Source organism: Denticeps clupeoides, chromosome 5 (genome assembly GCF_900700375.1).
Source record: "Denticeps clupeoides chromosome 5, fDenClu1.1, whole genome shotgun sequence".
NCBI classification, from domain to species: Eukaryota; Metazoa; Chordata; class Actinopteri; order Clupeiformes; family Denticipitidae; genus Denticeps; species Denticeps clupeoides.
In genome coordinates, this window is record NC_041711.1 from 30,554,523 (window position 1) to 30,568,880 (window position 14,358).

The following is a 14,358-nucleotide window of genomic DNA, read 5'->3' on the forward strand; positions in this document are numbered from 1 at the left end:
AGATGCTGGAGTTCCGATTTGTTTAAACGCAGCGAGGAGGCCGCGGAGAGCGATTCCTGTAGGAGGCGTGACTCATCCCTCCATTCCCCATCGCAGGAGGACAGAAAGAGAGAGAGAAATGACAAGAGATGGAAATCAATTACACACACTGGGCCCGTGCACTCTCCCTTGGGCCGGCAGCCCTATCTCGTTTCTGTCCTTTCATTACGACACCATTAGGGGTTCCAACAGTGCAACACACACACACACACACACACATTATTACATCGGACTAACAGCAGTACCCGCATGAGCGATATTACGGCTGTGGCAACCTGCTCAAGGGAACAAACATCAAAAGGCTGCCAAAAAGGAGGGCTATTAAACGCCATGATTGACGAGAAAGGCGCCTCCCTTAAATCACGCCTACAAGCCGCAATGCCTGTAATGAAATCCCGACTCTGTCCCTGCACATGTTTGGGATGCAGAGAAGATAGTAACTTCCAGAGCCCCTTCAGCACAGAGCATTAAAGCCCTAACCCGCAGATCTCAGTCTAATCCTTCCAAACCATTAAAACATTCTTATACAGTCAAAGCAAAAATGTGCACCTCCCAACCCATAAAAAAAGATTATTTCTGGAATTATTACTGGAACAACACTGAACATTAATAGTTGCAATACTCCAACCATTTACATCTTTTCACTCCTTTTTATAATTCAAATAGATAAAAAAAGGATCATACACATAAAAAAAGAACCGATGAAGTATGACAACTTCAAATGCCAAATCAGCCTACTAATGCAGATCCATCCTAAGACCAGCCCTTGTGCTCTGGATGGTGGTGGAACTGGTTTAGGGTTGCTTTGCTGCTTTCTATATCAAAGAGTGAAAGTGAAGTGATTGTCATTGTGAAGAACAGCAAGCGCAGCAACGAAACGCGTCCTCTACATTTAACCATCACCCTGAGTGAGCAGTGGGCAGCCATGACAGTGTGTGGGGACAGCGCTTTGCTCAGTGGCACCTTGGTGGTTCAGGATCTGAACCAGCAACCTTCTGATTACAGGTCTGCTTCCTTACCTGCTAAGCCACCACTGTTTGATGATAATATGAGACCATCTGTCTGAAAGTTGAAATTGAATAAGAGTAGGGCCTCAAAGAGAGCAAAATTATAATCCTAGTCCTAGTCTAAAATAGAAAAAAAAAACACTTTTAGTCTAGACCTATTCTTAATAAGTGAATGAGAAACTGATGGGGAAATATACAAAATGTCTGTCATCTGGATTACAGTAACACTGAGTATCACCAAGACATTAAACTGGATGACGAGAGGCTTTTTTATATAGGTTATATAGGTAATTAACTTTTCTGAATATTCATTCCCCCTCAAATGATTGTAATTGTTAATACAGGTTTTATTCAGTCATTTGTTGCGATCATCCAGTTCAGTACATTCTTCCAGTGAGAACAAGCGACTGACTTTTTCTTTTACACTGTAATGCAGAGGCCAGTGGGCGTGTCTAAATTACTGCCAAACGCTGTGAAAAAGTTGCTGAATTACAGAATGCACCAGCTATTTTGAGGCTTCACCGAAACTAGAGCTACAGCCAAAAATTTCACATTGAATAAGGTCAACGTCAATAACGTTAAGACAACATTCCTGTTGCCTCACAGCATGCCAGAGACATCTTATTTCAAATGAAACTATTTGTTTCTTCAAAATACATCTCTGTCGCCATGAATTCTTCACGATCAGATGTCTGTGGTCAGTCGTTCCTTAAAGGTCTCTCCTTCCTGCTGGACACAGGGGTGCATTGTTACCCACAGGACACACACTGAGGGAGCTTTGTTCAGTTTATACTTTGTACTGAACAGAGTCAGGTTCAGCAGGAAAAGCAGAAGATAAAGATCAATCCCTCCTCCCACTGCCTCTCTCTCTCTCTCTCTCTCTCTCTCTCTCTCTCTCTCGCGCTGTCCCTTTGATGTTCTTTTTCTTTTTTGTGTCGGCTAATAAATTCTCCCCACTCACATCTACACCCCCAAATCTCTCCACCCCTCGCCCCCGGCCGCTCCTTCCTCCCTCCTTCTGTATTTATAGCCCCATTTCTTCCCATCTGCCGCCCAATCCTCCTCAACCCCGTTAAACGTTCCTCTCTCCGTCCGTGCCGAGACATGGACTGTGTTAAAAGGGTCCCTCCCGTCTCCCCTCTCCACGCCGGGCGGGGGATTTCCTCGGCGGCGCGGCCGAGTGTAAACACGCGGCGGCATTAATGCGGCTCCGAGCACGCAGAGGAGCTGACGTGGCGGCTTCGAAAGGAGCAGCTTTCAGAGAGGAACCACGGCCCTCCCAGCGGATTCACATTCAGACTTCCTGTCAGAGCGGGACCGTGGCGTCCCCTTCCTGTCAGGGACCTGCAACAAAGGCGGCTAAACTGCAGCGGTGAAACGGCCTTTTTGAGGGACGTTCATGTACACGCGTCATGGAGGCATTCCCTGGTGTTTGTCTAGGCTCGTGCCATAAATGAGCCTGTCTCAGCCGGCCCCTTGAGCTCCGCGTGGAGGAACGACCTCTGCTTGCAGCTCCATGCTGGGTTTCCTGGAGACTCTGTTTGACTGGCCTCAGATGTCACGGCAGCGACAATAAACGCTGATGGACTTCGCGCGGCTATAAACGCCGGCCTCTCGTCAGAGCTTTCGGCGAAATGGACGGCCGGTGTCATGTGATCGTGATGACCCCCCCCCGGTGCTGAGCGCGTCGCTTTAACTTGCCGACAGGGCGATTACGGGCCAGGTCGGGACCGGCGGTCTTACATGCACACGGGGAGAAATGAAAGACAACCGGCCGGTTTCAAACAGTCGTTCGGCACATTTATTACACGTTTATTACATCGTAGCGGCTGTTCAAGTTCGTATTCTATTATAACTGAGTGGCCTTCATTTACCTTTACGCACTTTTGAAACTTTAAAAAGGGACCAGTAGACCGCCCTATCAGACCCCCGCTGAGTGCGCCTACCTCTTTGACCTCCAGCAGTCGTCCAGAACTGTGGCTCTTGGCCGGCCGCGCCGCAGCGGGGGACTTGTGGTGGGTGAAGTTGATGATGGAGCCGGGCACCCTTGGGTGGTGCGGCGGCAGTTGGGTGCCGGGCGAGATGGAGGAGGAGGAGGTGGTGGATGTAGCGGTGGTGGCTGCGGGTGGGACGGGGTGCGGGAGCAGGGAGGAGTTGCGGGTCCCGCCCGAGGAGGGTGAGGAACTGGCCTGAAAGAGACAGCAGCAGCAGCAGCCGCAGTGAGTTGGAGGACGCCTGGGCGCGGGCCGCTTCCCGCCGGCGGCCCCTCCACCGCGCTGCGCTGTCACACACAAGGGCATCTTCTGCCTGACACCACCCCACCGGCAGCCACAGAGGGAGGGAGGGAGGGAGGGAGGGAGAGAGAGAGCGAGGGAGCCAGAGGGAGGGCGGAGAGGAACGGGAGAAGGGAGGTGCTGAGCCATGCAGGATATGAGACAGGGATGAGAGCAAACGGGCAGAATATGATGAAGAGAGCATCCTGCTCCACACACAGATGCCGAGAGGTTCCCACAGGCCCAATGTTCACTTCACACCTCATCTCCCTGCAAGGCCATAATCATTTCAAGTCTGATGAACGACGGAGGGTTACTGCACTCTGGAATAAAACCACAGTGCCTGGTCCTCGCACTGCACAGAGGTTCCTACCAGACAACTCAGTTGTAGTAGTAGCCTGGTGGGTAACACACTCGCCTATGAACCAGAAGACCCAGGTTCAAACCCTGAGCAAGACACTTAACCCCGAGTGTCTCCAGGGGGGGACTGTCCCCGAAACTACTGATTGTAAGTCGCTCTGGATACGGGCGTCTGGTAAATGCTGTAAATGTAAATGCTAATGCGGCGTCATACACCCAGTTAAAAGACTGCACTGAGGATTTCAGGAAGGATGAAGGGCTTGCATAAGCCAACAGATTTGGCAAGGGACATTAACCGAATTTTTCAGACATCAATCCCTTGAAATGTCTATGTGAAAACTTTACCAGCTGACAGCAGCATTATTCACACTCTGTGGATAAAAGAGCACCTAAGAATGCAATGCAGAATGAGGAAATATTAACATTGCCGGTAAACCCTTCTTCTTCGCGGTTTTACCTTGGAACATGACCACGTCCGCTTAATCCTCAAGTTCACAAAAACAGCTCTGGAACAAAACATCAGATACGAGCACTTTCAAGGTCAACTCTAGCTTAATCACAGCCAGCGCCGGTGACATTATCACAGTACAAACACGGGTCAGAGGGTAAACCTGACCCTGGCAGAGCAGGCCGCCTACATCCCCCGGGATAAGGGTACAAAGGCTGGAGACAGACAGTGGAATCAGCGAGGCGGCCCGGCTGGGTCAGTCAGGCTTTTCAGCTGCCCTGCTGCTCTAAACGGTAAATGTCCAGAGCCATGTTCCAGAATCATTTACACAAAGTGCTTCACTTACAGCTGTATTGATTTCATTGATTGAATTGGTCATCTCTCCTCAGCAGTCGAGCGATGTGCAAATCTTATTTGACTGAAATAAACTGAAGCAGCACATAACTACCGGGTGGGCCATTTATATGGATACACCTTAATAAAATGGGAATGGTTGGTGACATTGAACACATTTTATAAGTGGTCAGAAACATGTAAATAACTCATGAAAGAATAAAGTTACACCATTGTTTTTCTTGTGAAATTACCAATAAATTTGATGTGTCACATGACCCTCTTCCTATTGCAAAAACAAAAGTTGGATCCAAGATGGCCGACTTCAAAATGGCCACTATGGTCACCTCCCATCTTGAAAAGTTTGCCCCCTCACATATACTAATGTGCCACAAACAGGACGTTAATATCACCAACCATTCCCATTTTATTAAGGTGTATCCATATAAATGGCCCACCCTGTACACTCTTGAGGGAAAAAAAGAGAACTGGCCTACTTTTCTGAAGTGCAATGGGATTAGTTTGTGATCGAGCCCATGACCACAAATCAGGAAATCATCAAGGTCCATCCAGATATCAATTGCTCTTACAATGGCATCCACTTCGGCACTAGCCTCCGCATCAGTCCAAGAGTAAATGCTACTGATGGTCAGCCATTAAATTATGACCACTGTCATGTGAAGAGGATTTCAGCAACTCTGCAAAACGTGTGGGATGTTCCCAGTCAGCAGTGGTCGGGACAAACCAAAATTGGTCCAAGAACTCGATGACAGAGTCATGGGGAGTCGAGACATTATGATGTATATATGGGGAGTGTCCTGTGATGTCAGATCAAATAGAAGAGTTTCTGTAGCTCAGATTGCTGAAAAAAATGGTTCTGATTGAAAAGTGTCAGAACACAGAGTGCAGCACGGTTTGTTGGATATGGGTCTGAATATGTGCAGACCTGTCTGGGTGCCCAGGCTGACTTAACTTGTCAATTTTACTGCTTCCAACAAATCAAAACAAAATGAATCCATGTTGAAATATACAAATAATGCTATTGCACAGCACACATGCATTAAATGATTTTTTTATATGTATTCTAAAAGTATTCATAATATTTTTATGCACTATAAACCCCATTAGATTTTATGGAACCATATTCAATACTCAGCCATCAATACTTGCCCAGCCCTGCACTTTCCCAAGTAAATTGAATGAGCAAATCTCATAGGCATTCTTATGCAAAGTTAGCACAAAATAATTCTAAACTCATTTTTAACACTTAAATAAGGGTTAATTTGTGAATTAACACTTCACTTAATTGCATCATAATGGGTATTTCACAGAGTCATGAATAACCAAATGATTGTGACATATTTACCTAGACAACTCGCAGCTCTCTCCTTCTGCAACAGCCTGCAACCTTGGCGTAACAATAGACAACCAACTCTCCTTCTCCACTCACATCAGCAATCTTTCCCGCTCATGTAGATTCCTTCTCTACAATATCAGACGAATCCGCCCTTATCTATCAACCCAGGCCACCCAACTACTGGTTCAGTCCTTAGTAATCTCACGACTGGACTATGTAACTCCCTTCTAGCTGGTCTACCACTATGTACCATCTGACCTCTACAACTCATACAAAATGCAGCAGCACGACTTATCTTCAACCTTCCCAAATTCTCCCACACCACCCCTCTGCTACGCTCCCTCCACTGGCTCCCAGTAGCTGCACGCATCAGGTTCAAAATACTGATGCTGGCCTACAAAGCCAAACATGGAGCAGCACCATCCTACCTCACAGCCCTTATTACACCTCACACTGCACCTTGTATACTCCGAGCCTCCAGTACTGCTCGCCTGGTCCCTCCATCTCTGAAGGTAAAAGGAAAACATTCATCTAGACTCTTCTCCGTCTTGGCCCCTCGGTGGTGGAATGAACTTCCCCTCGAGGTCAGAACAGCTCAGTCACTGAGCACCTTCACACGGCAGCTCAAGACCTTCCTCTTTAAAGAATATTTAGATTAAATTGTAATGTTCTTGTTGTCGAACTTTGTGTACAGAATCTACAACAGAGTGAATAAAATAGATGTATTCATAGTTGGGGTCCTAGTGAACCGGAATTAATCTCTTCATCGATGGTAACTTGAAAGCACGTTGTAAGTCGCTCTGGATAAGGGCGTCTGCCAAATGCCATAAATGTAAATGTAAATGTTTGAAAAACCTTGCAAATGGGTGCAGGCTTCAGGTCAGACTGTAAAATAATGAGTACAGTGTTTAAACATTAACATTTTAACTAGAATCAGCTCAATGGATTTTGGAGATACATGAACATGGTCTGCTCTGTCAGAAAACGACACCTATGTCTTTAGAAATAAACATATCTTTACAATTTTCTGCATCTTGTTCAAGCTGTTGAATTAAACAGCCTTACTTCTAGTAAAGGCTGAAAGGAACAAGAGTGTATAAGAATACTATATTCAAATCACACAAAAACCTGCAAGTCAACAGAAAAGGAGGAAATATATATTTGGGAGGTATCACAAGACTGTCAGGATCGTTGGCCCCGTTTGTCCAGAGAGCAGGCAGGAAGGGATGAGCAAGAGAGTGAGAGACAGAGGTGGAGAGAGAGAGAGAGATTGCATTGCTTCAGCTGTTTCCTCCAAGGCGTTATGACACAGAGAGAAAATTCCCAGCACACGTAGATAATGGGAGATGGAAGAAGGATGAGCTCTTACCTTGGTGCTGGTATCTGAGTGGCGCCGGACACAGTGCTGCAGCTGGCTCATCCATAGCTCCTGCTCGCTCGCATCAGACGCTGTGGACACAGTGGATGGGACAGACAGGAATCCATGATCAACACAGATAAGAGGATCAGTTATGTCAACCACATGCAGTGTCAAAAAAAAAAAAAAAGATGGCAGACGTTACTTTTAATCGGCTGCAAATCCAAATGGCCTGGAAGAATCTTAGGACACAGATGGCAATCTGGGCCATTTCACAAGAAATATTAAGTGCCATATTTCTTTCAGCTATTTTTAAATCTCCTCCTCCTCTCTGACAGACTCCCGCAGCCAATGTGCTCTCATACACAAAAATCTGAGATCATGTGTGTAGACACACACATGCAAAGTGCACCAAAAGGACAAATCCATGACTGGTTCATTGTATTCATGTTCATTTTGTTACAGAAGTGTGTGTACTATGTCAGTGGGAAAGAAAATGCGAAAATGCAAAAATGATTTGTTGACCTGATGGCACTAGACTCAAAAAACTGCATCTACGTAATCTAATAAAAATTTGAATTATGACACCAGTAAATAACAAGAAAATATATGATAAAAGGCAAACAATGTCAGTACTATCAACCTGCCAATATTTAAATTAGCTAATGTATTGGATAATATTTCTGCATATTCCCGATGGAGCTGCGTCATAAACATGTTTTTTGACCATCTATAATATAATCCATAGCTGTTAAGAAAAATACGAGGAAAATATTTTAAGCAAAGTGTGAAATCAAATCAGAACGGGTAAATTAAATAAATATAAATATAATATAATGTAGTATCTGTAAGGTCTAAATGTGTTGAAAAAATCTAAAGTATCTGAGTTACCGAACTTACTAACTCCCTACAGAGTTACTGAAAAATATAAAACAAAAAGGGACGATGCCCAAAACAAAACAGACAAACTGGACTAAGTAAAAGACCATGACCGGACATGGACTAGGCACAATCGGGACACATGACAACACATGTCAAGAGGTGCACACAATCAGGGCATCAGGAACATGTACAATGGATATCAAACTCAGTCCTGGAATGCAGAACCAGAGCCCCCCGAAAAATCATGCAAGGACTGTTTTATAATTCATGAATGCTATTTCTCATAATGTGTAATGACAGTTGTGTCTTGCGTTGGCAGAGTTAATGAAGCACATTACCTAAAATATGGGCTTGTGAATGACTAATGTCCATTTTTAAAAATTCATAAAATCATTTCATATGAGCTCTCACTTGGCTGAACTTTCATTCCCCTCCATTTTCTCCACATTTAAAACCTTCAATCACACCCATGCTTCTAGGTCCCCGTTTCAAAGTGAGATACCCACAGTAATGTGGGCGATATGCTGTGTAAATGCTTTGTCTTTCCACCCACAGCAGGTTTTTAGGACATACAGTTAGCACTGTTTGCGCAATTCCACCCTAGGCACTGGGGGAACCTACTTTTCCAGGTATATCTTGGAAGACGTTCAATCGAACGCAACTGAATGTGTTCCCGGGGAGTCTCAGGCATGGAAAATGGGTCAAATCCTGATTCACTCGGCTGGGTGCACCTCAGAATGCCACTAATGGCTAGACTCCAGAGTCTATTTTAATCCTCCACAAGTTGGGAGGTTGGAGGAGATGTCCGTTTCGGATAGACAAAGTGTGATATTAAAGCCTTCAGAGAGAAAGAGCCCAATCGAAGCCACGCTCTTGCCCGGGGTCGGACCGCAGAGGTGTGAAATGAGAAAGTGGGGGGGGGGCCCCGAAGATTGGCAATTTGGACAGCGAACACGCCGGGGAACACAGCGACCGCCGGAGTCAGCCAATCATGCAGCGGCTCGTCGCGTTGTGTGTGTCAGCTGTTTCCTTCGCCGCCTCCCCTGATGGGCTCTCAGTGGATACCTACCCTCTGCTTAACTTGGCTAGTTTCCCTGAAATCTATCAATTCTTTCATTTATCGGGCAGAAAAATAACATTAGTAACGTCTGAACAACACCCATCCGCACCAAGTATATTTCTGCATGAATGTTGTTATGCATTTGTTAGCCCAGATCTTCATTGACTACAGAAACGTAAGTGGCGTAAAGCTGAAAAGGTGAGTAAGAACGTGCCGGAATGTAAAATGGCATTTCTCAAACTTATTTGTCCCGAGAACCAGTCAGGCTTTCAGACGGCATTGCCCTGCTGGGCAGATGACATAGACGAGGAGGGGCTGTCGCTGGAAATAAAGACGAATTTAATGAATAAAATGTCAGAATTCAGCATAATAGCTTGAGCATGGGGAAACCGATCCACTAGTGCAAGTTGAAGTGAGTAGGATGTGTAGGATGCCCATGAAGTGACAAATGTTTAGGCAACTGAAAAACCGAATGCAATTTCCAGGTCTAAAAAAGAAGACATATCTGGGGAAAAGATGACATCTTTTGACATCAAAGTTACACAAATAAGAAATGATGCAAATCATGCCTCAGAATCATTATTATTATTATTATTATTAGCTTATTACTGTATTTTTCCATATTGCATGTAATGGACATATAGCTTAAATCCTTTACAGCTATAAGGCTGAACTAACGGCAAACATTTTGCTTCCCACCAACGTGCTCCTCTGAATAGTAGCCTTCTGTCTCCACACACGTCAATACATGCAGCAATACCTAAGAGACGATAGAGAGGGCGAGGTGAAGATGGCACGAGATAGAACGTGTAATCACGCTTAATGGACAGATGTGTCCAGGATGCATGGTGTCAGGTGAATGAGGAAGAGGAAGATCGATTTGTATAAGAACGGAGCAAAGACTGTGCCGGGAATGCAAAGAGGAGGAAATGACAGCGGGGAGGCTTGTAAAACAAACACGCAACCAGACAGAATTTAGAAAATGCATGACGCCTGGCAAAGCAGCAAGCAATTGCAAACGGAGGTGAAACAGGGCGGGGTTACGTGGAGGGGAGAGAATGGAACAGGCATGAACCAAGCACCAGTTGGAAGGGGAGGAAAGGGAGCGCGCCTTCCCATACCTCTAAGCTTGAAGTGCTCTCCGTTGGCGGCGCAGATGATGAACATGTGTGGCAGCTCGTCACCGGGGATCACCGAGGCCCCCGACAAAGGCAGAGACCCGCGGGGCTTCTGGCTCTTACCCTGCTCATTTATAAAGTAGTTCAGCTGCCCAAGTTCCGGATCCAGCACAAAGTACCTGAAGATGGGCACAGAAAATTGATGACGAGTCAGAAGCCAAAATGTGCACCTAGCTTAGTTCAATTTGTCCAAAAAAAAACAAATTGCACAAAGATTCCGATTTATCCCCCCCAGAACAACAAGATTGCTCCTACTAACTTAGATCATGTCCAAAAAAAAATGCACAAGAAGACAAAATCGACCAGAGAAGGACACAGGAAGTTCCAAGCAGAAGAAGCATAATGTAGCCGGGAACATTATCTGGAGGCTGCCGGCAAGTAAAAAACAATTATCCATGCCGTACGCACCGCTGGAGTGATGTAGGACTCCCTATTCAGCAGTGAACACCCAGTGAACCGCATTAAAGTCGTGAACACGTCTTGTGTTTTGGACTTCCTGCTTTTAAAAGACATATTACTGCTATTACATGCTAATTACATAGGGAGCATTTCACACGATCCAAAGAATTGGACACTACCGCTTTACGCTTTCTTGCTCCAGCCAAACATTTGGATAGGGTGAGATCCACCCCGTTGAGATATTTCTTTATTCATAAATATGCTATAACTACAGCCTCAGATGATCTAGAAAACCCGCAAAACAATTCTTTTGAACACGAAAAAGCTAGAACTAGCTTAGTTGCAATAAACCTGCTACTTTCAAACAAATACCATTCCTAACAGCCTTTAACAACGTTTAAAACAGTCCAAACTGTCTTCACAACTGAAGGCCAGACGCACGAGATACTAGGGGACAGTAATATTGCAGTAAAAAGAAATTATATACTGTTGTAAACCAGGAAAACCTATAATGAAATCATTTCATATTCACATCCAAGAGAAATTGCTAATCTGGCTGACATTGGACGAGTCTTCTCCAGGTCCTACGATGTTTTACTCTACTTTCGGTAGAGTACTCTGCAAACGGTAGCAGTACGTAGTTCCCCTACAGCTGGAAATCTTCAGTGGTGGTGACTGGGACAGTTCAACTCTAATGATGGCCACCAGATGACACAGGCATAAAATGCACCAGGCAACATGCATAAAAGCACACAGAACAATACGTTTTTTCAGATTTTACCACCCTGGTATAATAAGAGGGTAGTAGTAGCCTGCTGGGTAACACACTCGCCTATGAACCAGAAGACCCAGGTTCAAATCCCACTTGTGTCCCTGAGCAAGACACTTAACCCTGAGTGTCTCCAGGGGGGGGGGGGGGGGGGGACGACTGTCCCCGTAACTACTGACTGTAAGTCGCTCTGGATAAGGGCGTCTGGTAAATGCTGTAAATGTAAAAAAATGTTTCTTATTCGTCTGGGGACTCTTTCGCACCGCGTCATTAACTGACGGTGAAAAGTCACAGCATGTTCTGAATAATTTAAATGAATAATGTGGCAGACTTTTTCCTAAAAATATGTTTTGTCACTTTGGATGGAGCCTGCTGATTGAAGTACACACAACACAAGACCCCCCCCCCCCCCCCCCATCCCCGTCCCCCCCGTGTTCTTTCAAGAGCTGCTCTGGGATTCTGCGACGCGTAAAAAACTGCGGGACTGGCACAGAACTTAAATAAAGTAATAATGCATGAACAATGTCATTTGGCAAAATTATATTGAGAGAGAGAGAGAGAGAGAGAGAGAGACCCGAGTGGCAATAAGCAGGATATGTTAATTCCCAGGATTCCTTGCGTGTGACGGTGGTGCGAACTGCGATGTTGTGTGGCGTTCATCAGACGCCCTTATCCAGATTGACTTACAACCAGTAGTGACGGGGACAGTCCCCCCTGGAGACACCCGGGGGTTCGTGTCTTGCTAGGAAGACCCACGCGGGAGTCTTATTCACTGGACTGGACAGATATAGATGTAGACTGCAGAGATGGGCTTTACTGCCAAGGGTGACCAACAGGTCCAATTTAGTCACATATTCTGAGGTTGCAAAATGTGATCATCATTAAATAATGTAAATCATTAACGTACTATAATCACCTCTGCTATCCAGGAAGACTTTCCTTTTTCCTTTTTAAAAAGACATGACAGACGTTCCTTCATAATACATGTTCCACGTTCATGATCCCCACCCGGCGAAGTGGAAATGACAGAGCACACGGAGGGTGTTTTCTTAATTATTCGAGCTGACGGCGCTCGCTGTGAATATTAACCGCAGCCATCTCGGAGTGTGTGGACCGCAGGAAGGTGTGACGACATCTTCCACGCGCTGCTGGGCTTCTCCCGGCACAGAATGCCAGCAATCCATGAACTCGACGAGGGGGAAACTTTAAGGCTTTGGGAAATATTTAAAATGTCAAAGCACTCACTCACACACACACACACACACACACACACACATATTTAAACAGGAAGTAGTGAGACGGGCTGCTGCTGCTGCTGCTCAGGCCTGGGATGCCCCTAAAAAAAAAAGGAAAAAGGGCCGTCTGCTCCTTTCATGAATGCAAAGATGAGGCAGATGTGAGCGTGGCGTGGGAGGCGAGGGATTTCCTGTGAAGGATGAGTCACGGCTTCGGTCGCCTCCCTGCTCCACCGAAACAGCCACGACACACCCATGGGCCTGTCCACGGGACCCAGGCGGAAGGTGGTCCACCCGGGTCACTCCCCCTAGGCAGTGGTGGCCTAGCGGTTAAGGTAGCGGCCCCGTAATCTGAAGGTTGCCGGTTCGAATCCCGATCCGCCAAGGTACCACTGAGCAAAGCACCGTCCCCACACACTGCTCCCCGGGCGCCTGTCATGGCTGCACACTGCTCACTCAGGGTGATGGGTTAAATGCAGAGGACACATTTCACTGTGTGCACCGTGTGCTGTGCTGCTGTGTATCACATGTGACAATCACTTCACTTTATTTTTTTTTTTCTAGAGAGCCGCTCGCTCACACACACCGATCGGCCAATCGATCGCGGCGGACGTTGTGCTAATGGCTGCGGTAACGTGTTCGCGGACGGAGGCAGCCATTGCGGGATTGTGAAACTCTTACGAAAGCGGAGCGGCTCTCGGTGGAAAAAAAACTTCTTCACGGGTTCCGTTTCTGACACGCCTCTCTCTCTTTTTTTATTATGTATAATATATAATATATAAAGCACACACATACACGGTGCGCTTCGGGTTTATCACGTCACAGTAACGCGTGAAGGATACTAAATGACAAATCCAGTAGGCAGATGACTTCCTGTCATACCCAAACTTGACGGCACCAGTTGAGTGCGGCGCGTAACGCACTGTGTGTGTGTGTGTGTGTGTGTGTACCTGTTTTGCCAACCCTGCAGCAGATTGGTGTATTTGTTCAGAACTCCTTCCAAGTGGCGTCCGCGGACGCGTGGCGGCTCGCCGCCGGCCGCCCTGACGGGACCGTGCGACGCGCTCCTCTCCAGCCTCCTCACGCCGCTGCCCCGCTCCCCGGCCGGGTTCTTCTTACTCGCCGGACTCCCCGGGAGCGAGCCGACGGACGCCTTCTCCATGCTCCGTACGGCGCGGGCAGAAATCAAGTTCTCCGCGGCGTCATAATCCGGCTCAAAGTGGTACGAGGTCAAAATCCAACATTCTGTTTATGGCCACGGATCGCAGGATTCCTTTAATGCAGCAGGCGCCCTTCTGATGGGAATCACCCGCACGGACACTCCCTCCCGCTCTCCACCAACCGGATAGAGGCACACGCAGCAGGCGCAGTGATGCCCAGCCGGGAACTCCTGCTTCGGCGAGGGCTCCCGCCTGCCCCGCCTGCGCCGCCTGCGCCGCCTGCCCCCGTCTCCACATCGTTTACGCACCGTGCGCACAGACGCACAGGACACGGTCCTCAAGCAAACATCCTCGGTTCATAAAAGTGCAGGTTGTCCAGGTGTAAAAACCGGGATGACGAATGGAACACTTTTGGCAAACGTTCCTCAATGTTTATAGTGTGGTAATTAAAAGATGTATCGTTTGTAATGCATGAATTTTTTTCTTAAATATATATAGCAT

The 14,358-nt window shown here is 46.6% G+C and overlaps 1 protein-coding gene across 2 annotated transcripts in view; it reads right to left on the reverse strand.

The window, feature by feature from the left end:
* The window catches only part of osbpl10b (oxysterol binding protein-like 10b), a 39,868-nt gene extending 25,767 nt beyond the window's left edge, over nucleotides 1-14,101 (reverse strand). The window contains exons 1-4 of one of the 2 annotated variants that reach the window (XM_028979107.1): nucleotides 13,648-14,101; nucleotides 10,238-10,413; nucleotides 7,187-7,266; nucleotides 2,993-3,235 (exon numbers count right to left, since the gene is read on the reverse strand). In XM_028979107.1, the coding sequence (XP_028834940.1) occupies nucleotides 2,993-3,235; nucleotides 7,187-7,266; nucleotides 10,238-10,413; nucleotides 13,648-13,859 (711 nt within the window). In that variant the 5' untranslated portion in view covers nucleotides 13,860-14,101. The remainder of the gene's footprint in view (nucleotides 1-2,992; nucleotides 3,236-7,186; nucleotides 7,267-10,237; nucleotides 10,414-13,647) is intronic. The other variant, XM_028979108.1, reaches the window with a different exon arrangement.
* Nucleotides 14,102-14,358: the final 257 nt, after the last annotated feature.